General features: G+C 46.4%; 1 protein-coding gene across 2 annotated transcripts in view; it reads right to left on the bottom strand.

Moving 5' to 3' along the window:
* Window positions 1–24,735, bottom strand: part of TCF3 (transcription factor 3) — a 1,342,799-nt gene that overhangs the window by 686,905 nt on the left and 631,159 nt on the right. For both annotated transcript variants that reach the window (XM_069649483.1, XM_069649484.1), the window contains exon 6: window positions 11,545–11,609. In XM_069649483.1, coding sequence (XP_069505584.1) covers window positions 11,545–11,609 — 65 coding nt within the window. The remainder of the gene's footprint in view (window positions 1–11,544; window positions 11,610–24,735) is intronic.

Raw genomic sequence — 24,735 nt, forward strand, 5'->3', positions numbered from 1 at the left:
TTATAGGAGTGATTCTCCTGTGGGCAGTGCATGGCGACACAGTGTATGAAGATTAGATGCCTGTTGTGGTCCGAGTCTTACATGCGGACCCTGTTTCACAGTAAGTGCCTATGTCCAGCATGAATAATATATTTAGTAGAGTGTTCAGTGTGTGGATGTTTAGTGTTCCACCCCAGTCTGCTAGTCCAGAGATGCAGATACCTGTGTATGTGTAGGTGTTATCTTGTCAATTAAAGTAACTATAAAGTTAACATAACAATTAAAAAGGTAGATGTTAGAAGAGGCGCCTGCGCATCATTAGCATATCCTGCACTTGTATTTTCAAATTGGTGACAGGCACGGGATAGAAGCCATGTGTGCGCTGTGGTGGTGGGGGAGCAAAGCAACCTTGGAATAAACAGATCACTGCCCCCAGGGTTATAACCCCATCCCAAAAACAAGCAACAGACTAAATGCATAAATCAGTGGAAGGGGTCAGGTAGCTGTGAGAAAAGAATGAGTGGAGTCCAGGTTGAGTGCATAGGATATGCCTATGCAGTTGGAGGTTTGGTGGTTTAAGTAGGCAGTATAGGTTGTGTAGTACAAGAGGATGTACCTGTGTGGCCAAACTACAACTGTTGCACAATTTACAGCGTCTTGTATGTTGCAAGTTGAGCACCATTGCAGCTGTTCTATGTTCCCATTCTTCGTTCCTTTATCTCCTTTTCTCTGAATGCTGGTTTGGTTCTTGTATGCTTTCCATTTTTCCTCCATAAGTAGTGGCTTGGCCTGGTGCAAGATCTCTGTTGTGCTGTTCACTTGTTATCCTGTGATTCCCTCACTTTTCCCTTCTCTTCTCCTGGATAAAAGGGGAAGTGTTGTGATCTCTGTCTTACATACGTCCTCTTTCTTGGTGAGTGCATATATCCAGTAAGAGTGTGATGTAATCAGTAGAATGATCCCTGCTTCTATGGATGTTCCACCTCAGTCAGTTAGTCATGGGATAGGGAAGTGGCACTATTTAAGCCTCGTCTCTTATCTATGCTTACCTAAAACTCTTGTGATAAATTAAGTACAACAAGAGGTAAGTCAGCAACCATAGCGCATTCTGCACCTTTAATAATTAAACCACAACCCTACAATGGTTCTCCAATTAATAAGTAGACTGAATCTGGATTGAATCCAGATTAAGACCAAGGAGGTTTAATGGATTCCCCTTTTCCCGCCATCATCTGCATGCATCTTCCCCATGGTTGAGTCCATACAAGCCTCCACGTTGTTCGTAGTCTGCAGTTTAAGTGTAGCCATCAGGTGAGATTCCAAGTGTCAATTCCAAGAGCCCCTGCACAGTACAAGTCCCAATGCATTATCAATTAATTGAACAGAATCAGTGTTATTAGGTCAAATGTTTTCCCACCTCACTTTCCAACCAACAGGTACCCTTACATGAAGTCGCCTGGAGGAACTCCCTCTTACACCTGCGAGGACCCTGAAACTGAGGTTCCAAGAGGAGATGACCGAGCAAAGCTCACTTAAGCATTCTTGCAGAAATGTACAAAGTCTTCAGAACTGTACCCTAAAATAGCACTGGCATGATATGCATTACTTACCGTAAAAGCATTTGATGGTTGTATCTGCTTAAATTCACATGCTGTGCATACGGTCCGACATCCAGTGGCAACCGCAGAGTATTGCATCTTGTCTTTCGAGAATCAAAAGGGGACGTGGGCGTGCCTGTAACACTATCCCTAACGTGACGTGTAGTGTACCCAAGATCCCTCACGCGTAGAGGTCCCTCCGATAGTATTTTTTCTGCCAAGAGGGAGCCTTATAACTATCGTGAGTGATTACAGAAAAGAGTGAAAGTGGTAAGACATGTTCCTTCCACCCAAGCGGGAGGAACGGTGGGCGCATGTGAATATAAGCAGATAGAACCATCAGAAATGAGTTTACGGTAAGTAATGCGTATCTTCTGATTTTTGTTAATCTGTTTTGAATCAAATGCTGTGAATAGACCTGCCAGCAGTACCTGGAGTTGGAGGTGGGTTGTGAGAAGGAACAGTAGTGAAAAGATGCCTCATTGTTGCCTGTCCCACCGGAGAATCAGACCTAGAAAGAGTGTCTAGGCAATAGTGTTTTGTAAAGGTGTGTACAGAACTCCAGGTGGCCGCTTTGCAAATGGACTCAAAGGGAACATTTGCAATGAATGCTATGGACGCCCCAGTGCCTCGAGTGGAATGTGCTCTAGGCTTGAAGGCCAGACTGTAGCAGAGTGGGATGCATTTGACAATCCACCTAGAGATAGTGGATTTGGAGACTGTCTCCTCCTCTTCCTGCCGCCACTGAAACGAAAAACTGATACGTTTTCCTTAGTGGTCAAGTGCTTTCCATGTAGAACATGACAGCTCTGCGTACATCCAGTGTGTGCAGGGTTCTTTCTCCCAGGCTTGAAGGATTTTGCAAGAACATTGGTAGTTCTATCAATTGGTTCACATGGAACTTGGAAATTAATTTGGGCGCAAACCTAGGGTGAGTGCGTAGAACCACCTTATCTTTGTGAACTGTTACAAAGGGATCTAGGATTGAGAGTGCTTGTAGTTCACTTACTCTCCTAATGGAAGTAACGCTATTAAAAAGGCAGTCTTATAGGTGAGATCTTTAAGACTTACTTTGTGCATGGGCTCGAAAGAGGCACCCATAAGCCTAGTCAACACCACGTTTAGGTCCCATCCGGGAGCCGGGTTAGAAATGGGCGAGTGAATTCTTTTCACTCCCTCCATGAAAACCTTAATAGCTGGTATCTTCCACCATGACACTTTATGGTGTGATGTAGTGTAGGCTGAAAGTGCAGCTAAGTGAACCTTTAGAGAGTTAAACACCAGGTGTGAGTCAATTAGATGAGTTTGGTACAAAACACTGTGGGAGAGCAGTTAATCTGGTTAATGCTCTTTTGAGTTGCACCAGATGGCAAACCGTTTCCATTTTCTTGGAATAACAATATCTTGTGTTCGGTTTCCTTGCCGCCCTGAGAATGTCCATACATCTCTGAGGGAGCTGAAGGTGTCCAAACTATGACCTCAGGAGCCAGGCCGCTAAGTTCAATGTCTGCGGGCATGGGTGAAGCATCTCCCCTCGGTCTTGCGACAATATGTTGTACGGGCAAGGCAGTTTGACTGGAGGAGATAGGGACATCTCCATCAGATGAGCGAACCAGGGTTGGCGGTCCCACATGGGGGCCAAAAGTATCATTGTGACTGGTTCCTGGTCCATCTTGTGCACTATCTTGTTGAGAAGGGGAGCCAGCGGGCGGGGGTAAGCGTAGACACATTTTCCTGACCATGTTATCCAGTGTCCGATCCCCTTGAAACGGTTCTGGGGGTACCTGGAGGCGTAATCTTGGCATTGAGCGATCTACAGAGTTGCTAACAAATTGATCTCTGGTAAGCCCCATTCTGCGAAAACGTTGGACTGTCTCTGTATAATCGCCCTTTGTACTCCATGGGCAACGGGATGTCTCTGCTGAGTACATCTGCAAGAAGATTGAGATTAACATGTGATAACAGGAACATGTTGCGTTTGAAAGCTCACTTCCAAATGTTCTGGGACAGTTTGGACAGCCCTGGAGAGTGAGTGCCCCCTTGTTTGTTCCGATAGTACATTGCTGTCTGAGGATGAGGATCGTCTTCCCCTGCAATTGTGTTTGGAAAGCTTTTAGTGCTTTGAACACTGCGAACAGGTTTATGTGGTTGGATGCTATGTCTAACTACCAAACTCTGTGCGCTGTTTGCTGAAGCAGGTGAGCTCCCCACCCTCCCTGTGAGAGAAGAGTCTGTAGCTGGAGTGGCCTCCACTGCGGGGGTGGTGAAGGATTTCCCCTTCAAGAGATTCTCTCTCGACCACCACTGTAGCGAGAGAACGAGGGCTGGCTCGTCCCACTGTCCGCTGGCCTGACGCCACTGGCTGTTGTGCCACTCTTGCATTGGGTGCATGCGTGCCTGAGGAACCAAGTAGATACAGGACGCCATCATTCCTAGCAGTCGCATACTTGCGTACCGTCACCTCTCGACTGGCTACATATTGAGGGATTTGAAACATGTTTTGAAACCTCTCGTTGAAGGGGAAGACTAGGCCGTCCTTTGTTCGAATTAGAGCCCCTAGGAACTGTTTGACCTGACTGTGGTCTAGGCTGGATTTCTTCTTGTTGATCGAGAATCCCAGACTGAATAAAAGATCCATCATCTTTTGGGTATTTGACATACATGTTTCATAAGAGTCCCCTGTTATGAGCCAGTCGTCGAGGTAAGGATAGATCGGGATCGATTGCCTGCGCAAATGTGCTGCTGCCACTGCTAGTACTTCTGTAAATACCCTTGGTGCAGAAGCTATGACGAAGGGTAGTACCTGGAACTGATAGTGCTCGTCTTGTATCAGAAATCTGAGGTATTTTCTGTTCACTGGCAACATTGAAATATGAAAGTATGCATCTTTCATGTACAATGTTGCCATGTAATCCCCCTGTGAAAGCAGGGGAATTACTTCCTGCAGAGTGACCATGCACAACTTTTGTGGCTTTACAAATTTGATCGCTGGGCGCAGATCTAAAACAGGGCGCATGGTTAGATCATTTTTGGGTGCAAGGAAGTACACTGAATAAATACCCTTGTTTACCTGTAGAAGAGGGACAACTTCGATAACACCCTTTTTCTGCAGGATCTTGACCTCTTGCAGCAGGATCCTTGGGTGTTCTGGTGTCAGGTGTCTTGATCTCAGTGGTCTGAATTGAGGTGGTCGCCTGAACTCGATGCAGTACCCGTGGGCGACAGTCTTGAGCACCCACCAGTCGGATGTAATCCCCTCCCATGCTTGCAGGAAAGATGTTATACATCCCCCGACAGGGGAGGAATGGGAGGGGACCCGGATCGGGAAGTCATTTTTGACTGGAGGCCTGGGAGCCACTGGGGTGGAATTGCACACCTCCTTCCCTTTCCATGTTGCTGTCCTATAGGTGGCTATGTGGTGGCGGTGGAGGTAGATCCCTGACCTGAGGACCAACTCTGTCCAAAATTGTACTGGTTGTGAGCGGAGCGACGAGAACCTCCACTTCTGCTGAAAAGGCTTCGGAGTAATTTGGTCTAAGCTTTTCAGAGTCTCGTGCTCCTTCATTGCTGTCTCCAGTGCCTCGTCGACAGCCTTGCCGATAGATTGGCCTCCTCCACTGGCTTATTGATTAAAGAAGCCTGGGTTTCTGGCTTGAACCCGGAATTATTTAGCCAGGGATGACGTTTTAATAGGGTGCCCGGGGCTAGGATCCTGCCCGCTAATTCAGCAGCGTCTAATGTATTCTTTAGAATATTTTGATTTACCTGCTTGCCTTCTGACAATCACAAGCAATCTAGCCCGCACCGGTTCCGGGACCTCTTGATGGCCCTCCTGATGGCCCTCCTGCAGTAAATTCCACTGAACGTCTGAATAGCTAGCCAACAGTGTGGTATTGTTGGCTACGCATGTGGAGTAAGCTGCTGCTGTAGACAAGGGGACGCCTACTCCTTTCCTCGTAGTGGTAACCACCAGCGAATCCGGAGTGGCATGACCCCTAATGTAGAGGAGGTGAGTAAGGGGGGGGGGATGAAACTGCTTCTCCACACGTGGATTAACAGCGCTGGTTTGAGCTGCCGTTAACAGGGAAGGAGCAAGGCATCTCTTCATAGAATTTAATAAAGGAATAGCATGACTGGCCGCAGGCTTCTCTTTAAGAATGTCCTCAAAGTCTGAATCTGAGGCTGTGCCAATTTCGAAATTCTCAGCTGCCTTCTTTAAGATCGCGTTAAACGCCATCTGGTCGTCAACAGGTGATGCCTGGCGGACCAGTGGGGAGGGAAGAGTAGTCCATACACAAGGCGGCGGGATCTTGAGTAGGGGGTAGGGGACGCCCAAGGCTGATCATTAACTGGAGGGTCGTCCTCCCAACCCCGATTGGGATCTCAAGGGTCATCAACAGGAACATCAAAAGGGGCATCCTCCTGTGTACATGTATCCACATGGAATTCGTCATCAGTGATGTCCAGAATGTCCTCATGATGTGGAGCAGAGGTCCTTTGAAATTTAGTCACAGACATTTAAGGGCTCTTCTCACAGGGCCTTTTTGGAGCAAACCCCTCAGAAAGTTCAACAAATCTTTCTAGTCTGTTCATACAGCTGTCAAATATCTCCCGGGTCCAGAAAGAGGAACCCTGGGGGGCTATAGGAGGAAAGGGCTCTTCTGGCTGAGTTTCTTTTCTGGAACGTCGACTTTTATCACCTTGAGCCGTAGACAAAGACACAGGACTCAGTGTAATCGTTTAGACTGTCCGGGCTTTTCGACGCGTACTTAGCCTGTTCCTTTTGTTTCACTGTCAAAAGTATATTTGTGATGCTCTCAGTAATGCTCCGCGTCACAGGGAGGTGTAAGGGCTGTGTAGATGGTTGCGTGGTAGACTTTTGTGCAACCGGGCCCTTGAGCGGCGCCAACACTCTTATGAGGCGCTTCGATGTTCCACATGGCTTTTGGTGCCCTTACTTTTGGACTGCCCGGACGCATGCCGCTGACACAATTGCAGGGAGGGCTGCCGATCACGGGAATCAGCGGGTACCGCCGTACTGGCTGACGTGCCCGTCAGCGCCTTGAAATGTTTCGACGAAACCGTTGAAGCAGAACCAGGGGTTGTGTCCTTAGTGTGGGAATCATGTGCGTCCCTGTCGCCGGGATGTATATTCCCCATAGTGGGACTCTCGTCACGCCTGCCAGGGACGGACGGCTTGGAGTGAGAACGCTCCTGCGTAAGGTCAATGGCATCCAATGTGGAGTCTTGGTCACCAACGTCCTCGTCACACTCAGCGGCTGTTGAGGCAGGAAGTACCTCGACATACCGTAGGCCGCCCACCGCTTTAAGGAATGCTCCTTTATAGTCTTGGGACGTAGGAGCTTATAGGCCTCACAGGACACGTTGTGATCGAGGGGAAGACAGTTATAGCACCGCCGGTGCTAGTCTTTCAATGGGAATTTAGCCTTACACGAAGGCCAAAATCTAAATTGTGTCCAGTCCATAGCTCAGTATCTGAAATGGGACAAAAGAAAAACCTATGAAACCAAGAGAAGGCAGAATGAAAGCCATTCTCAAAAGAATATAACCCCCTATTCCCCACTTTCCCTACTGCCTAGGCCGGCAGAGGGCACAGCCACGTGGTCGCCAGCGCCGACCGGAGTCCCAGCCGTCGAAATTCAGTCTTCAGCAGCCTTCAGCGGTGGTATCTGAAGCGACCGTCGAAGGGGAGAGGTGATAGAAAAAACAATAGGAGGTCGGGAACATAAAAATATAGCAATTTTTTGGAAGAGTTTCGCATAAGGCGACCAGCTGGCTGGGCAGAAGAAAAATCTGAGGGACCTCGATACGCGAGGGATTTTGGGTACTCTACACGTCACATTAGGGATAGCATTATAGGCACTCCCATGTTAACGTCTCCTTTCAATGCGTGAAAGACAAGATACAATACTGTCGGACTATATGCACAGCATGTGATTCTGAACAGATTAACAAGCATCAAATACATTTGCCTTCTTCAGTTGTTGCCTCAGTTTTGGATGCTAGTGCACTGCAGCACATCCCAACCAAGTTGACCGGCAAAGGAACAGATTTGGATGACCCCCGATAACTAGATCCTATGGTGCAGCCTAGAGTTCTTCTTAATCAAAAATGTTTTGTCTCGACACAGCAGGATTAAGTATGGTGTGTTTATTTTCTCACCTGCTCAGTTATGATAATTGTCTGAAGTGATGTTTGTTAATTGTCTTCACCAAAATGTCTTCCTCCTACAAATTACATTTGAAAATAATGTGTTGCTCTTCTGATAGCGGAATAAAATTGTGCCTGTTCGTCATTTGGTGACTAGGATATATAATTGTCCCCGACACTGCCTAATGTTGTACTCACTCTTTTGCAAAGGGCAGAATCCTTCCTCCCGGTTTACAAACTACCACAATTCCACCTCTTTTGCAAGTGGAATTGTGGTATACTGCCCACAGGGTACTTTCTAGAAAATGGAGTGATGAATCATGAGCCTCCCTGGCCCCTTAATAGCTTTTCTTTCTTGGGTATATTTAAATTGTGCAATGTATGATGACTTCTTGCCAGTGTCCATGCAAGTCTGTGTCGGAGTCCATGCGCGTAAAAGGCATCCTCGGAATCTTCCTCTTCCATTAGAAACTTGTCCGTTTCAATCCTTACGTAGTTTGACATGTAAAGAGCAGACTTTTGATAGTTGTCCTTTCAGATGTGCTAGCGCCATCAGCTTTTTCTAAAAAACAGGCCAATGGCACTATGTGCCTCTAGCACACAGTAATATTAAGATATGCAGTATTCTGTTCCATGTTCTTATTTTTCTTCAGTCTTTCATTGTTGTACATTTTAGGGCTACCTGTAACACCTTTCATATGTATTGTTTTTGTATAGGTTATTTGAACAGCACTTATGGCATCAACTGTGGAGGACTATCTTACAATTTAGTAAACAAAGCATAATACTCCAGTCCAGCCACTAGATGGCAGACAATGCAAAGCATGGCAGACTATGCAAAGCATGCCAATCAAAAATTGGCATTTTCTCACATCAGCCCCGTGTTCATTGAAAACATCTAATCCCTGGGTTGACTAGCACAGACTTCCCCAGGATAGATGCAATTTTCCACAACCCTGGATCCCTTGATGCAGCCTTTGCAAACCGGGAAAATTGAGCAATATTTCGGTATGTAAAACTGGTTGGCAATGATTGATGTGGTCAACTAATATTTTATGCTGAGCAAGGTTTGTACCATTACCTGGACATAAAGACATTCTTCCAACATGCAGAATATGAACTCTGCCAGTGTGGCTGAGTGGGTGGTGAAGTAAAAAAGGGGGGCCTCATGAGGTTCCAACTGGGTATTAATGTTGAGCTTGTGTGATTACCTTCATTTCTCAACTATCTTGATGAAACGAAAGGGAGTTGCATGGTTCCTTAATTTGGTGACTGTGCAAGGCTGTGCAGTCTCTAGAGAGGAGGTAGAGAACAATGTTCAGACATTCTGTGGGCTTATATTCTGCATATTAATTTCCTATAGACCTCTTACACAGGAATTTCAAAATTTACTAGCCCACTCACATTGGCGAGGAGTTTTCAGGAAGGGCGAGTATCATTTGTGCGGTACTGGACCTTTGCAGAGACGCCCCTCAATTTCCGCACAAGAAAAAAGATACACACTAAGGAAAAAGGCCCAGCACACACCTTGCAAGGAGAACGTTTATTTCCATAAAAATAGATGCCAGCCACGGAGTGCTTTGAGAAATCAGAACGAACAATAGCTTATAAAGGAGAAGAGCTTCACACCTGACGTACAGCACATAGGTCAGAAATCCACCTAGCTGGTTGGTGTGACCGTATATGTAGGCGGCCTGCTCCATATGGGATGTCAGGTCATTGGTCTCAGGTTCTTCAGTCCATCTTCTTCCATGTGGTGTCCTTCGTTGTACATCATCCAGCATGAGACTCCCAATTGCCATTTACTAACCTAGTTCAGCACATCTCCCATCTGTGGCCTAATGCGCACCTGGCACTGCAGATATGGCCGCAAAGGTTATTTTCGAGATCACGAAAACTCTAAAGCCCCAGCTCGATCCCAGACACGTCTGCGCCATTCCAGTCCTCCCCACCCTAGGTTTAAATGTGTTACTTTCCCTCCCTGGCGCCTTGAAACACAAATCACAGGGGTCCAGGATATTTCTGCTGTGATCTTTCTGATGGATTGGCGACCTAACAGTTTTATGGTCGGTGGTCTGGGGCTGGCTGGTACTTTGGAATGCTGGTGTCTTGAGACATGGGCATCTGGGCACTACAACTTGGGGTTTGGGCAGGGAAGGTCGGAGGCTTGTGCCCTCCTTCTCGTGGGAAGACTTCTTGCAAGGAGCTCTCGGCCCCCTCCTGGCCTAGCAGGGCGCATTACTTCTGGGATACGAAATGAAACAAAGGTTTAGGACTGCCCATGGATTTGGTCTTTCTCACGGCTGTTGATGCTGCAACCCGACCCTGCATGCACTCGCCTATCTCTATGCTCTGAGCCTTGGCCTACTGCCCCGGCTGCAACACGGCACTAGGCCTCGATTTAAAAATAGCTATTTTCTAAGATGGCGTTTCACTCCCAGTGCATGCAATACCTAAATAAATAATATCTACCCATAAGGCTGCATCCATAGACACCCCTTCTCCCCCTTATAACCTTCCCAGATACCTACAACTCACTCAGAGGTCTCCTCTTCATCTGGAACCTCTTGGGGACATGGGACGATCAGCCCACTTCCCAAAACCTTGCTGACGAGAATGGGGATGTTTGAAACCTGTATTTGGCATTTATTGTAAATAAACATTTTTTGCAGTAAAGGGCAAGTTAGTTTCTCTGCGAATGTCTGCCCTTGGGTGGCAGAATGCAAATATAAAGTATGCTTATGGTGACATTCACCATTTTACGGAAAGCACAAATATTTGTTAACTTATTTTTATGTATGTATTTATTTATATAGCGCTAAAGCCCGCAGGCATCAGAGCGCATTCCAAAAAGACAGGACAGTGATTAAAAAATGGGACAAGAATAGACAAACAGAAGATAATATCATGGGGAGCTGAAGGAGGTCGCTAATCATGTTAACTGTCACTGTGGGTCAAGTACATTTCTCTTATGTCGAGTACGCAAACTTAGAAAGTCGCCCTGCAAGTCTAGTATGATTTCTAAGAATTTGCAAGGCCCGCTTACAGTTTTGCATGTACGGCTCACCAAGGCTTTTAAGACAACAATTCCTGTTATTAATTCTATGTTGAACTTGACCAATTGTTTTATATACCAACAACCATGAAGCCTAACAATGTGTCCAGTACGGTGAAGAGAATGTTTCAACATCTGCAATAGATTTGCATACAACAAATGTATCAAGTAATTGCTTTAATGATACGAAGAACTAGATTCTCAAAGGCAGAGAAAGCCCTTCTAGTTAACAAATGTCTTGGCTAGCAACCAAACAAGTGCCTCGACACAAATGCAAGTTTCAACTACAGAGAGCTGCTCAGACGAGGACAGATTTTCTTCTTACAGGTACACAGCACAACAGTATGAAGTATGCGTTACATTTGTTACTTACCCTTTTTGAATTTTACAAGCAATATTTCTAAATTGAATCCATAGTTTGTAAGAGTAGATAATGCAGAGATTTGAGAAAGAAGGTGAACATGGGTTGGGACTGTCATTTGCATAAGGATATCACATTAAAACTTTCTTGCCAAACAATAACAGCTAAGCTGCTCACATAGAAGATTTGGGAAACGTTTGGAATGTTATGTAAAGTGTTACACAGTGTGCATAGGATTATTTTGAATGAGATGTTTAAGCAAGGATGCACACAGGCCAAGTTGGTGTTTCAACTAGGCAACCATGCACCCTCATCTTACACCAAGCAATATTTGATAGAAGACGTCATTTGGATCTAGCACTGTTCATTATGTTACCTACCTGGTTAAGTCCAGTCATTGAAGAATCTCTGCCAAATGTAGAATATGGCGGTCTTTCGTTTTTTCCTTTAAAGAGAGGAGAGAAGTACACCACTGTTAGTGAAAATATTAATAGCCTAAATGTCAATGACGTTTGCCAACACAATTATAAAATAAAAGTTCTCACATGATTTGCAAGAAAACGAGAAAGACATGCATTACTTACCGTAAAAGCATTTCTGATGATTGGATCTGCTTAGATTCACATGCTGTGCATAGTCCGACATCCAGTGGTCACTGCGGAGTATTACATTTTGTTTTTCGTAGTTGAAAAGGGGACGTCGACATAGGCGGGTCTGTAATACTATGCCTATAGTGACGTGCAGTGTACCCAAAATCCCTCACGCGTCGAGGTCCCTCTGTTTGTATTTTATCTGCCCTGAGGGAGCCTATTAGCCGTGAGTGATAACAGAAAAGAGAGAAAGTAATAAGATGTCTATGTTCCTTCCATCTGAGCGGGGAGGAAGGGTGGGCGCATGTGAATCTAAGCAGATACAATCATCAGAAATGCTTTTACGGTAAGTAATGCAGGTCTTCTGATGCTTGTTAATCTGCTTAGAATCAAATGCTGTGCATAGACTAGCGTGCAGTACTTTACTACGGAGTTGTAGTTGAGTTGTGCGATGGACCAGTAGAGAAAAGATGTCTTAATACTGCTTGTCCCATCTGGGAATCAGATCTAGAATGGGCATCTAGACAGTAGTGTCTTGTAAAGGTGTGTACAGAACTCCAGGTTGCCGCTTTGCAAATTGACTTAAGAGGGACATTTGCAATGAATGCTATGGAAGCCCCAGTGCCTCGAGTAGAACGTGCTCTTGGCTTGAAGGGTAGGTCTCGCTTAGCAAGAGTGTAACAGAGTGATGCATTGGACAATCCATCTAGATATAGTGGATTTTGAAACTGCATCTCCTTCTCTTCCTGCTGCCACTGAGACAAAGAACTGATTAGTCTTTCTCAATGGTCTAGTTCTTTCCATATAAAACATGACTGCTCTGCGCACATCATGTGTATGCAGGCTTTTTTTCTCCCAAGTTTGATGGGTTTTGAAAGAACGTTGGTATTTCGATCGACTGGTTGACATGGAATTTAGAAATGAATTTCGGTGCAAACCTAGGATGCGTGCGTAGAACCACCTTATCCTTGTGAACTGTTACAAAGGCGTGTAGTATAGAGAGCACTTGTAGCTCACTTACTCTAATGGAGGTGATGGCTATTAAGAAAGAGTGAGTTTCTTAAGTGTTGCTTTGTGCATGGGTTCGAAGGGAGAGCCCATAAGCCTGGTTAGTACCACATTTAGGTCCCATCCGGGAGCCGGGTTAGATATAGGAGGGTGGATCCTTTTTACTCCCTCCATGAAGGCTTTTATAACTGCAACTTTCCACCATGACACATTATATTGAGACATGGTGTATGTGGAAAGTACAGCTAGATGAACTTTCATAGAATTAAAGACTAATCCTGAGACTAATAAGTGAGTCAGGTAATGAACAGTCTGTGTGGGAGAGCAGTCAACGGGGTTGATGGTCTTTGCTCTACACCAGATGACGGACCGTTTCCACTTGCTAGAGTAGCAGTAACAAGTGTTCAGTTTCCTTGCCTCTTTAAGGATGTCCATGCATCTTTGAGGGAGTTGTAAATGTCCGAATTCTATGACCTCAGGAGCCAGGCTGCTAAGTTGAGTGTCTGTGGGTATGGGTGCAGCGTTCTGGCCTTGTCCTGCGACAGCATATTGTACGGGCAAGGTAGTTTCATCGGTGGAGACAGTGACATCTCCATTAGGTGAGCGAACCAGGGTTGCCGGGCCCACATAGGGGCCACTAGTATCATGGTAACTGGTTTCTGGTGCATCTTGTGCACTATCTTGTTGAGAAGGGCACTCAGGGGGGGGAAAGCGTAAACAAATGTCCCTGACCAGGTTATCCAAAGACCGTTACCCTTGGAGCGGTTCTGGGGGTACTTGGAGGCGTAGTCTTGGCATTGGGTGTTCTCCAGAGTTGCAAACAGATCTATTTCTGGGAAGCCCAATTGTGCGAAAACGTAGACGATGTCTTCTCGTAATCGCCATTCGTACTCTGCGGCAGAGGGAAGTCTCTGCTGAGTTCATCTGCCAGCAGATCGAGTTCTCCTGGTACATGTTGTGATAACAGGAACATGTGTCTGAAAGCCCACTTCCAGATGTTTTGGGACAGCTTGGACAGTCGTGGAGAGTGAGTGCCCCCTTGCTTGTTCAGGTAGTACATGGCTGTGGTGCTGTCTGAGAGGACCAGCACCGTCTTCCCTTGAAGGTGTGCCTGGAAAGCCTTCAGTCCCTTGAAGACCGCCAGTAGTTCCAGCAAATGTATGTGTTTGGACACTACACTCGGAGTCCAAACTCTGTGTGCAGTCTGATGGGATAGGTGAGCCCCCCATCCTGTGAGGGATGAGTCTGTGGTTAGAGTGGCTTCCACTGCGGGGGTGGCGAATGGTTTCCCTATTTCAAGGTTTTCCTTCGACCGCCGCAGCGAGAGAACCAAGGTCTGCAAGACCACCACTAGATCGTCCCATTGTCCGCTGGCCTGACACCACTGGCTGTTGACCCACTCTTGCATTGGACGCATGCGCAATCGCGCGTGAGGTACCAAATATATACATGACGCCATCATTCCTAGCAATCGCATTGCTTTGCCTACCGTCACCTCTCGACCAGCTACATATTGAGGGATCTGAAACAGCATATTTTGGACCCTTTCGTTGGAGGGGAAGACAAGGCCGTCTTTTGTTTGAATTAGAGCCCCTAGGAATTGCTTGACCTGGCTGGGGTCTAGGCTGGACTTCTCATTGATGGAGAAGCCCAGTTGGAACAAAAGGTCTAGAGTCTTTTGGGCATTTCAGAAGCATGTCTCGTAGGAATCCCCTGTTATGAGCCAATCATCGAGGTAAGTGTATACGGGGATGGACAACCTGCGCAGGTGGGCCGCTGCCACTACTTTCGTGAATACCCTTGGCGCTGACGCTATGCCGAAGGGTAGCACTTTGAACTGGTAGTGTTTCCCTCTATCATGAGCCTGAGGTATTTTCTGTGCGCTGGCAAAATTGAAATATGAAAGTATGCATCTTTCATGTCCAGTGTTGCCATGTAATCCCGCCGAGATAGCAGGGGAATGACTTCCTGCAAAGTCACCATACGAAATTTTTGAGGTTTGACAAATTTGTTCGCTGGGCGCAGATCTAGTAGAGGGCGCATGGTTAAATCCTTTTTGGGTACAAGGAAGTATACTGAATAAATACCCTCCGTTACCTGTGATAGAGGCACAACCTCTATTGCTCCTTTTTCTAGTAGCAATTCGACTTCTTGAAGGATGGCAAGGTGCTCTGGTGATAGGAGTATTCCTCTTGGGGGTCTGAACGTAGGGGACCGACTGTATTCTATGCAGTAACCGCCGGCTATGGTTGACAATACACAGCGGTCTGTTATTCCCTCCGAGGCTGGTAGAAAAGATGTTAACCGGCTCCCGACCGGCGATGCATGGGAGGTGAACCCGAACATTCGGGTCATTTGCTGTTGGTAGCCGGGGAGCCTCTAGTTGTGGGGCCAGACCTCTTCCCTTGCCACAACGTTGTCCTCTACTGTTGCAGTTGCTGGCTTTGTCGTTGGCCACAAAAAAAGCATCCGTTGCCGTAACCTCACTTATTGGGAGCCCTTGAGATCTGGTCTAGAGTCTTTAGGGTATTCAAATCCTTCTTAGCCGTCTCCAGTGCGTCATCCACCGCCTTACCAAACGGGTTTGAGTCCTCAATTGGTTTGTTGATGAATGACGCCTGGGTCTCTGGCTTAAAACCTGAGTTCCGGAGCCAGACATGACGCTTGAGAAGTACCCCCTGAACTAAAGACCGGCCAGTCGTCTCCGCAGCATCTAGCGTGTTCTTAATTATCTCTGGTTAACCAGAGTACCTTCTGTTACAGTGGCTAACAAGAGAGTTCGTAAGGGCTCAGAGACTTCAAGGTCTTGGCGTAACTTTCCCCATTGGGCATCAGCGTAGCTTGCCAGTAAGGTATTGTTATTGGCAATTCTGGTGGGGAAAGCTGCCGGGGCTGTAATCCTCTTTCCCAGGGCGTAAAGCTTCTTTCCGTCCTTGTCTGGGGGTGCTTCGCTAGTGGATAGGGGAACCCTTGCCCTTTTCTTTGTGGTGGTTACTACCAAGGAATCAGGTATTGAGTGACCCTTAATGTATAATGGGTCCAAGGGTGAGGGACTAAAAAGTTTCTCAATTCTTGGGTTGACCCCTCTAACCAACGCAAGTGTTGATAAAGATGCAATAAGTCGTCTCTTAACTGAGGCGAGAAGGGGAATGGCCTGGCTAGTAGGTGGTTTGTCCTTAATGATTTTCGCCACAAAGTCTATTTCTGGAGTAATTTCTCCTGTATCAATTTCAAAATATGCTGCTGCTTTACGTAGTAGCGCATTGAAAGTGAGTTGGTCGTCTATAGGTGACGGGTTTCTGACTGGTGTGGTTTGCGGAGAGGACAGATCCAGAGCGTCAGGGTCTGTTGATGCTCCTGGAGACTGCCAAGGCTGTGAGCCACCTCCGTCTGGGTCTTCTTCGTAGCCCACTCCACCCATGTCTGGGTATTCCTCAAAACCTTCTTCAGGGTTTTGTTGATCCTCAATTTTTAGGAACTCTTCATCCTCCTGAAAGTGAGTCTTCTTCAATGAGGTCATATATATATTAGCCTCCTCTTGAAGTGGGTTAAATAGTCTTGGGTATTTGGCCCTGGGGTATTCCTGAAGTATCTCTTGATCTCTTGGGCGTTACCTGTTCAGGAGTGGACAAATCTATCTAGTTTGTCCATACATGATTGGAGTCTTTCTAAAGTCCACTGGGGTAACCCAGAACGGTCTGAAGGCGTAAAGGGAAGCTCTTCCGCCTGTAGCCGTCGAGATTTCTCCCATAGCATGGAGGATATATACTCCCTTTGCACTCTGAGAAAACTTCTTGCGGGCTAGGTCCTTCTTTCGACGGAGCGGGAGGTTGCTCCCTGCCTTCCGTCTGCTTCGGCGTCTCCCTGGCCTTGTGAGCAGGGCTCGGCGGCTCTTTCGCCGTCCGTCTGAGCGTCAGTGGAGACTATTTGTGCCAAGCTCTCGAGGACTAAACTCTCCGTCGAGGGTTCGTCTCACAGTGTTAGGCGGTGCTGAGACCTCTTCGCCGACGGGCTCTCTTACGAGGTGCATCGTCTGGCGTTTTGGTGGCAGCGCCCTTATTTGTGGGTGGCCCAGTCACTAGTCGCTTATGCGGTTGCGGGGAGAGCTTGCGACCCTTACGGTCGGCGGAGGCTGCCGGTAGGCCCTGCGTCTCCGTTGGCGCTAGGGCCTGCTTCGACTTAGACGAAGGAGTGCCGTGGGTTGTGTGTTTAGCTTTATGTTTCTTATGAGCGTCACCGGGGTGTACATCCCCATAAGTAGGGCGTGAGCCGAACTTGCCTAGGCCGGGGACAGACGCGGAGAAGCGGGAACGCGCCTTAGAGAGGTCAACAACCTCCAAAATGGAGGTAGTGTCATCACTGCCCCCTCGTCACATTCGGCGGCGGCGGGTGAGGAATCAGCTATAGACATAGCGTAGGCTGCCCACCTCTTGACCCTGCGGTCCTTTTAAGTCTTTGGGCGAAGAAGTTTACAGGCCGCTCAGCCGTTGTGGTCGAGGGGTAAGCAGCGGTTACACCGCTTATGCTTATCCTTCCACGTGAATTTGCCATTACAGCGCGGGCAAAATCTAAGAGGATTCCTCTCCATAGCTGAGGTACAGTTATAAGTGATAACGACCCCGAAGGAAAGGGGGGTGAAAGAGAAGGGCATTCTTAGAAAGAAAACAGAAGTGTCCCACGACCCCCACTCTCCCTACTGTATAGGCCGGCGAGGCCGGGCCACGTGTTCGGCAGTGCGGAAGGATAGTCTCCATCGAAATCACTGCCGTCGACGATCTTGATCGGCGGTAAAACAGCTTAGCCGTCGAAGGAAGGTCGGTTTTAATGATAACTTTCAAAAAACGACAAAGGGTCGAATAAATGGTATTGGCAATTTGTCTCTAACGAGGTACGCATTAAGGCAACCAATGTTCTGGGTGGAAAAAAACAATCTGAGGGACCTCGACGCGTGAGGGATTTTGGGTAAACTGCATGTCACTATAGAGATAGTATTACAGACACGCCTATGTCGACGTCCCCTTTTCGACTACGAAAAACAAAATGCAATACTCTGCAATGACCACGGGATGTCGGACTATGCACAGCATGCGATTCTAAGCAGATTAACAAGCATCAGAACCCAATATATCACAACAATTTGGATGGTTGCATACTAACAAATGGGAGTTGCACAATGTTAAAGTTATTTGTACCACGCACTGTCACCACCGGAGTGGCCACCAGGAACTCTGGCAGATCTCAAAAGGAAAGAGGGTAGGAAGGTAAGTAGGATTGAGTGGGAGAAAGGCAATAGAGCAGTGATGTGCTGTTGGCAGCCTCAGTTCTTGCATCGCTCACTGAGCTTCGATGTGCTTTTCGGTTGGGAGCCATCATGTGCTGTTGCACGAGTTTGTGTAGTATATTTTGTTGTTGCAGGGTGGTGAAGTGTGTGCGGTTTGTTGTGCATTAGAGGTATGGTTGTGTTAAGTAAGAGTTTGAGATGTGTATGCAGAGGGGTGAGAAGGTTTAGTGGGGTTGGTTAGTGGCCTCGCTATTAAAAAGTGACGGATGATAATCTTCACAATCCTGTCTAGGTGCGGTGCAAGCCCACATTCACAATTCTCTCTAGATGTGATGCAAGCAAATCTTCACAATTCTGTCTAGATGGGACGCAAGCTAGTATTACAATTATGTCTAGATGTGACGCAATGCTAATCTTCACAATTCTGTCTAATTGTGACGCTGGCTCATATATGCCATTTTATCTGGACTAGCTAGCACAGCGTATAGTCAACCTAGTTGTGAGATATTGATAACTAATACTTATCCTGATGTGAGACATGGCTGGGCAAACAGTTCACAACTCAGTGAGTCTATGTGGGGCGGCAGTTGGAAGTGGGTACATGCATTTTACCTTCTATTGGTGGTGGGGATAATGGAATAGGAGAGAGGTGGGCCAGGTTTGTGGTTGCAGAGATAGCTGTGCCCCTGTTATGATTTATACCGCGCACTGATACCACCCAAGGCAGTCTCCAGGCGCTCATGTGGCTCTGTAAGAAAGAGGATGTTGTTGGTTAGTGAGGGAAGAATATGATATGATAGGCCCAGAACCAGGAGAAACTGGCGTCCGTGTGTGTTGGTTTGCAGATGGTAGGTTGCATGCACTGGCTTGTTGCATCCATACGGGTAAGGTCGAATGTCTTGGCTGTTTTCTATGTGGCTGTTTTGGCATGTTGCTGTGTGTGTGTTATGGTTAGATTGGCAGGTGTTTAAGGTTGCGTGCACTGGCTTGTTGCATCCATACGGGTAAGGTTGAATGTCTTGGCTGTTTTCTGTGTGGCTGTTTTGGCATGTTGCTGTGTGTGTGTTATGGTTAGATTGGCAGGTGTTTAAGGTTGTGTGTGCTGACTTGTTGTGTCCATGTGAGTAAGGTCCAGTGTCCGGGTTAGTTTGTTTTAAGTGTGTGTTGATTGTGTTGAGTTTGTGTTAGGTATAGGTTTGCTAGACCAGTAGGCGTGTATAGTGTGTTTGGGTGGTTTGTTTGAGGGTATAGAAGCGGGTAGTTAGTGCTTTGGCTACTCGCTAACTTCTATGTGGCGCATGGCTTAACTTCACCTGGACGGTGTTAACTCCTAAATTGGAGGCACAACAGTAAGTGCAAAACACCTAGATTTGCGGTATCTGGATACAGGGAGAACGTCCAAGTATGGGACACAACAGTTGGTACACATCAGTGATGGGGTACTCTTTACCTGCTGGATAATTTCTGTATGCTATGTTGTGTAGGTAATAAGGGAGGCAAGGCTTTTTGGAATACATTGATTGCTGGACGCCCTACCCAGACCACACTTATCTTGTCAGTCGCTTATGGTTGACGGCTGGCTACTGCCTTCTCATGCGAACACGGGCAAACACGGTCTGGAGCTGCTTCTTTGGGAGATGCCCTTTGCCTTGGGGCCCTTAGCCGAAGAGGCTGAACGGGCAGTGGGCTGCCATAGGGGGTGTTGTTAAGAGCCTACCTCCTGGAGGGCAACAGCCAATTAAAGACACAGAGCAGTGGTAGGGAGGTGCAGGGAAGAGGTCACAGGTGTGGCAGTAAAATAGAAAAAAATCCAGAAGGCAAGTGGAAATGGCTGCCAGGTACAGAGTCAGAGAGACACCTGACTGTTACAACTAATTGCAAGGGGGATGGCGGGGACAGGAAGAAAGCCAAAAACAAAGGACTACACCCCAGGGACTGCACCCTCTAGATGCAGGCCAGCTCAGAAAACTGGTGGGAGGCCTCAAAAAACACCAGATAAACCCACCAGAATAGCACAAACTACTCAAAAAACGATTGAAAAATAACAAAGCCCTCAACAAGAACACATGAAATAGGCCAACAACTGACTAAAATCAATGTACAAATACTCACTGAGCATCAGCCAGCCTCCAGGACTGCTCCTTAAGTGGTTTCCTTAAAGGATGCTTCTAGATTGCAGTCCAGAAGGCAAGTGGAAATGGCTGCCAGGAACAGAGGCAGAGAGACACCCGACTGTTCCAACCAATTGCGAGGCCAATGTGCTACACTGATTCTGTATGACATTTCAAAATATTCTACCATACCGTCTATAAAGACGGTCTTTTCACCAGCAAAGCTAAATTCTCTGAACATTGGGAAAACCAAAGCCTGCAATATTGTATCATTATATAAATTACTATACAAGCATAATGCTCAATTCCAGGAATCACACAATCTGCGTCACCATCACCGTGTAGCCATTCTTCAATGTTAAAAGGGCAAACATTAAAAACACCAGATATTCCAAATCATACACATCAGAACCAATTATAAGCTGGCACAAAACTAGTAACAGAGCAATGAAACTCGTCTTCTGACACAAGAAGCTGGTGCGATACGTTTAATTACATTCCCCAGTGTCCGATTGTCAGAGCAACATTTTACATAATTGCATGACCTTGCCACTCTGCTGGAATGGAATACATTTTCACAATACGCTATTACAGAAGAATTGCATTTTTGGAATTTTCTTCTGAGCCAACTTTGGGGGTCTGTTGTGCTTTTGTTGGCCTTCATGATTTTTTGACGTGACTTTACCTTTGAGGCAAGGGGGACCTTTGCTCAAGTCAGTGTGCAACATCAATCCTTCTTGGCTGCCCTGGTAGCCAATATCTTGCTTGTGCAATTACCTACATGTATGGCTACCAGGGTAAGAGAAACTTTAAGCACCTAATTTTGGCCCCAAGTTGATTCTATAAACTTAGTGGCAGCTGTAATTTAGTTTTGATTTCACCAGTTGTGCAGATATTTTTACAGCATTATTATTCCAATACACCAGTATAGCAGCAGTATGTCCTAACCCAATCCATTTTGTTTTTTTTAAAGGACTCAGGTTAGATGGCATTCTTAGACCCCAGAGGACAAGAACGAGGAAGAAAGCCATTTTTATATCAGCGCGGCAAAGGAAACAGACGAGACAGAGGCCAAGATAAAAACGCACCGATCGTAACCAGAAGCAAGGGGGGAGACCAACCACAGTAGAAGAACATCTGGTGATGAATCGATCTTCTCATGTCTTAACAGCCACAGAACTAACTGACAAAAAAGGGCTTGGTTTCGTACTGTCCTCCCACCATGACCCATTTGAGATTTGGGTTGAGATGGCCCGTTTGGTGCGAAAAATACGCTTGAAACAATTCTTTGGAGACCAGGAAGGGACAGAAGAGACCCATGTAATAAGAGATACCACGGGCCTCCACCCACGATCCACCTTTTATCACCAACCAGCTATGCTGAATTCATCATTTTCGAAAGAGCACTGTTAAAGAAACTTGAGGAAATAGACACCCAGACACGTTCCAAAACATTACCAAAAGAGAACGTGCAGCTCTCAAAACCTTAAATGACAATAAGGATATTGTCATCAAACAAGCAGACAAGGGTGGCGCGATCATAATAATGAACACCAAATATGACATGGTCACTAGTCTTCTGGACAACTGGAACTACCAGCCCCTAGTGGGAGATCCAACAAAACTTGAGGACTCTCATTACCGGCATCGTTGAAGATTGCCTCTGCAAGGGGCACATTAGCAAAAAGGCAGAATTATGCCCAAAACATCCTAAAATCCCAGCGTTTTACGCATTGCCAAAGGTACATAAGGGAGTCTCTTCATCCCTTGCCGCCTTGCAGGCCAATCGTGGCAACCATTAGCCCCATCTTAGAGCCACTGTCACAATTTGCTGACTTTTTTCTGAAAGATGAAATACCTAAGGTACGGTCTTACCTGAAAGACAACAGCAATATTGAATCTGCTGAATGGGCTACAATTTGATCCCACCACACAATACCTAGCCACCCTCGACATCAAGGCTTTATATAACATCCCTCAAATGGAGACGTTACTTGTCGTGGACTAAGTCTTACAAGAGTTGAACCCACCCTTACCAATCAATATTTTTCACACTATAATTGGTGGAAATAGCACTTACAAAAAGCATCTTCAAATACAAAGATTATTTTTTTTTACAATACTCCGCGACGACCATGGGTGCCACCTTTGTGCCGCCCTTGGCCAATCTGTACGTGGCCAATTTTGAAGCCCAACACATATAGCAATGACAACACATACAGCAGCTAACTGACAATCTATAAACTCTAGATAGATGACATTCTGGTGGTCTTCACTGGAGACAAACAGACATTTCTACAATTCAAGGAATGGCTCAATTCGAGAAACAAGCACCTCAAATTCACACATTGTCTGAAGAAGGAGGAGACAATACACTTTTTGGAGGTGGAAATCCGAGCCCAAGATAGCACACTCACTACTACCATCTATAGGAAACCTACTGACCGCAATGCGTTATTGGAATATTCCAGTTTCCATCCCAAACTATTAGTACAAAAACTACCTTTTGGACATTTTTTACACTACAGGAGGAATTGTTCCACTCTTCAGGAGTACAAACAAGCAGCCATCCTAAGAGGCTACCCTAACAAGATCAAGGAAGCCAAAAAACAAGCCCGTAATATTTGACGTGATATTACACGCCAAACAGAAAAACTTGCCACAGAACAGACCATCAATGCCTTCTGAGCTACTCCGATAACACTGACAGAATCAAAAGAGATTCTTAAGATCTGACTTTACTTAATACTGGAGGCGAACAAGTTACTTACCAACTGTAACGTTCTTTCGACTGGAAGTTCCTCCCACCTATTCCTCATCTTATGATATTCATATCTCACCAGCTTTGGAAAAAATTCTCGGCAGAGGTCGTGGCATCGATGTCCCTTGACAGGCTCTGTTCCGTGTCGACGTCACCATCAGTATAAGTAGCTCGTGCTGCGCCCATTGGCTTCAGTTCTGTTTTTTCGAGGAAATAGAGGAACGCCCAGGCGCGCCTCCTGACTGAAAACTCTGAGAGGGAAGTGTAAATAACGCAAACTGTACTGCGGGGTAGGATGGGAGGGGCGATGAGGAATATGTGGGAGGAACATCCAGTCGAAAAGAAGGTTACAGTTGGTAAGTAACTTGTTCTTCGAATGGATTGTGTCCTCTCACATATTCCTCATCTTATGATAGACTCCCATAGCAGTGGACATTTTTTGCAGGTGGGAGTACTAATTATTTTTCCACCATGGACGGAATGTAGTACCGCCTTGAAGCCCATCCAGTGGGTCCTTTCCTACCAATCTGTAGCACTCCACTATAGCCAAAATGATCCATCGGGGTATGGTCTGTTTTGTCACAGCTAATCCCAATTTATGGCCAGTATAACCCACAAAAACCGGACGCAATTTTGACATTCTTGAAATATAAAAACAGCCCTTTTTGGGTCCAGTCTATGAAACCTCTCCTCTTTGCCCAAATGAGGAGGAGGAGGAGGGTAGAACGTTGGTAGTATGATTTTCTGTGACAAGTGAAAGTCAAACTACTTTTTGTAAGAAAGGGGGTTTAACCTAAAGTGGCTTGTAAAAAAAATAGTGTACAGAGGTTTGCATGATAGAGCCTGCAACTCACTAACTTTGCGGGCTGATGTTAAGGCCACAAGAAGGACAGTTTTTAATGTTAGAAGCCTCAAGGGACATGAATACAGAGGCTCAAAAAGGTACACAAGTTATTAACTTAAGTACAAGATTTAAAACCCAAGTTGGGACATGAAAAGGTACTGGAGGGTACACATTAGTGAGCCCTTTCAGGAATTGGATGATTAATGGAATTTTCAAGTAGGAAACCACTACTGAGGAGCACTTGAAAATGTAAAGCGCAGCCAAATAACCTATCGTTCCAATCTGGAGCCCCAGATTGGCTAAATGCAACAGGAAAGCACTACAGGTGTGCCACATTGGAATGGATGCACATTCTTATCTTTGCACCAGTTACTGAATTTATTCCAACGACACCGGTGCAGAGACGTAGTTGTTGGCCTTCTGGGCGAAAGCAAAATCTCCATTGCGTCATCTGGGAGGTCCCAATCCTTATATCTCAGCCTCTCAGAAACCATGCGTGAAGGCTGAGTGTCTTGACCTCTGGATGGAGAACCCGACCTTCCTCTTGCGAGAGAAGATCCTCTTTGTGGAAGACGTATTAGAGGGCAGATGGACATGTCCAGAAGGTTTGGGTACCACATTCTCGTGGCCCAATCCGGGGCAATTAGGATCATGGTTTTCCTGAACTTTCTCAACCTCCCGATTACGTGAGGAATCACAGGGACTGGAGGAAACTCATACAGAAGTGGGAATTCCCAGTCCACTACGAATGAGTCTCCTAGAGCTCCTCTTGGGGGAAATTTCCTAGAGCAGTACTGATCGCACTTTCGGTTGACAGAGGTCACGAACAGCTCCACCTGAGCCGTTCCAAAAAAGGGTGAAAATCTCTTCAAGGGCTTCCTGAGGTAGTTCCCACTCGTGGGGAACTGTGCTATGCCTGCTCAGAGCGTCCGTCGGTGTGTTCTGCTCTCCGGCAAGATCAACTGCCGACAGAGAT

The sequence above is a fragment of the Ambystoma mexicanum genome, chromosome 1p, assembly GCF_040938575.1.
Source record: "Ambystoma mexicanum isolate Mex_15411 chromosome 1p, UKY_AmexF1_1, whole genome shotgun sequence".
Classification (NCBI taxonomy): Eukaryota; Metazoa; Chordata; class Amphibia; order Caudata; family Ambystomatidae; genus Ambystoma; species Ambystoma mexicanum.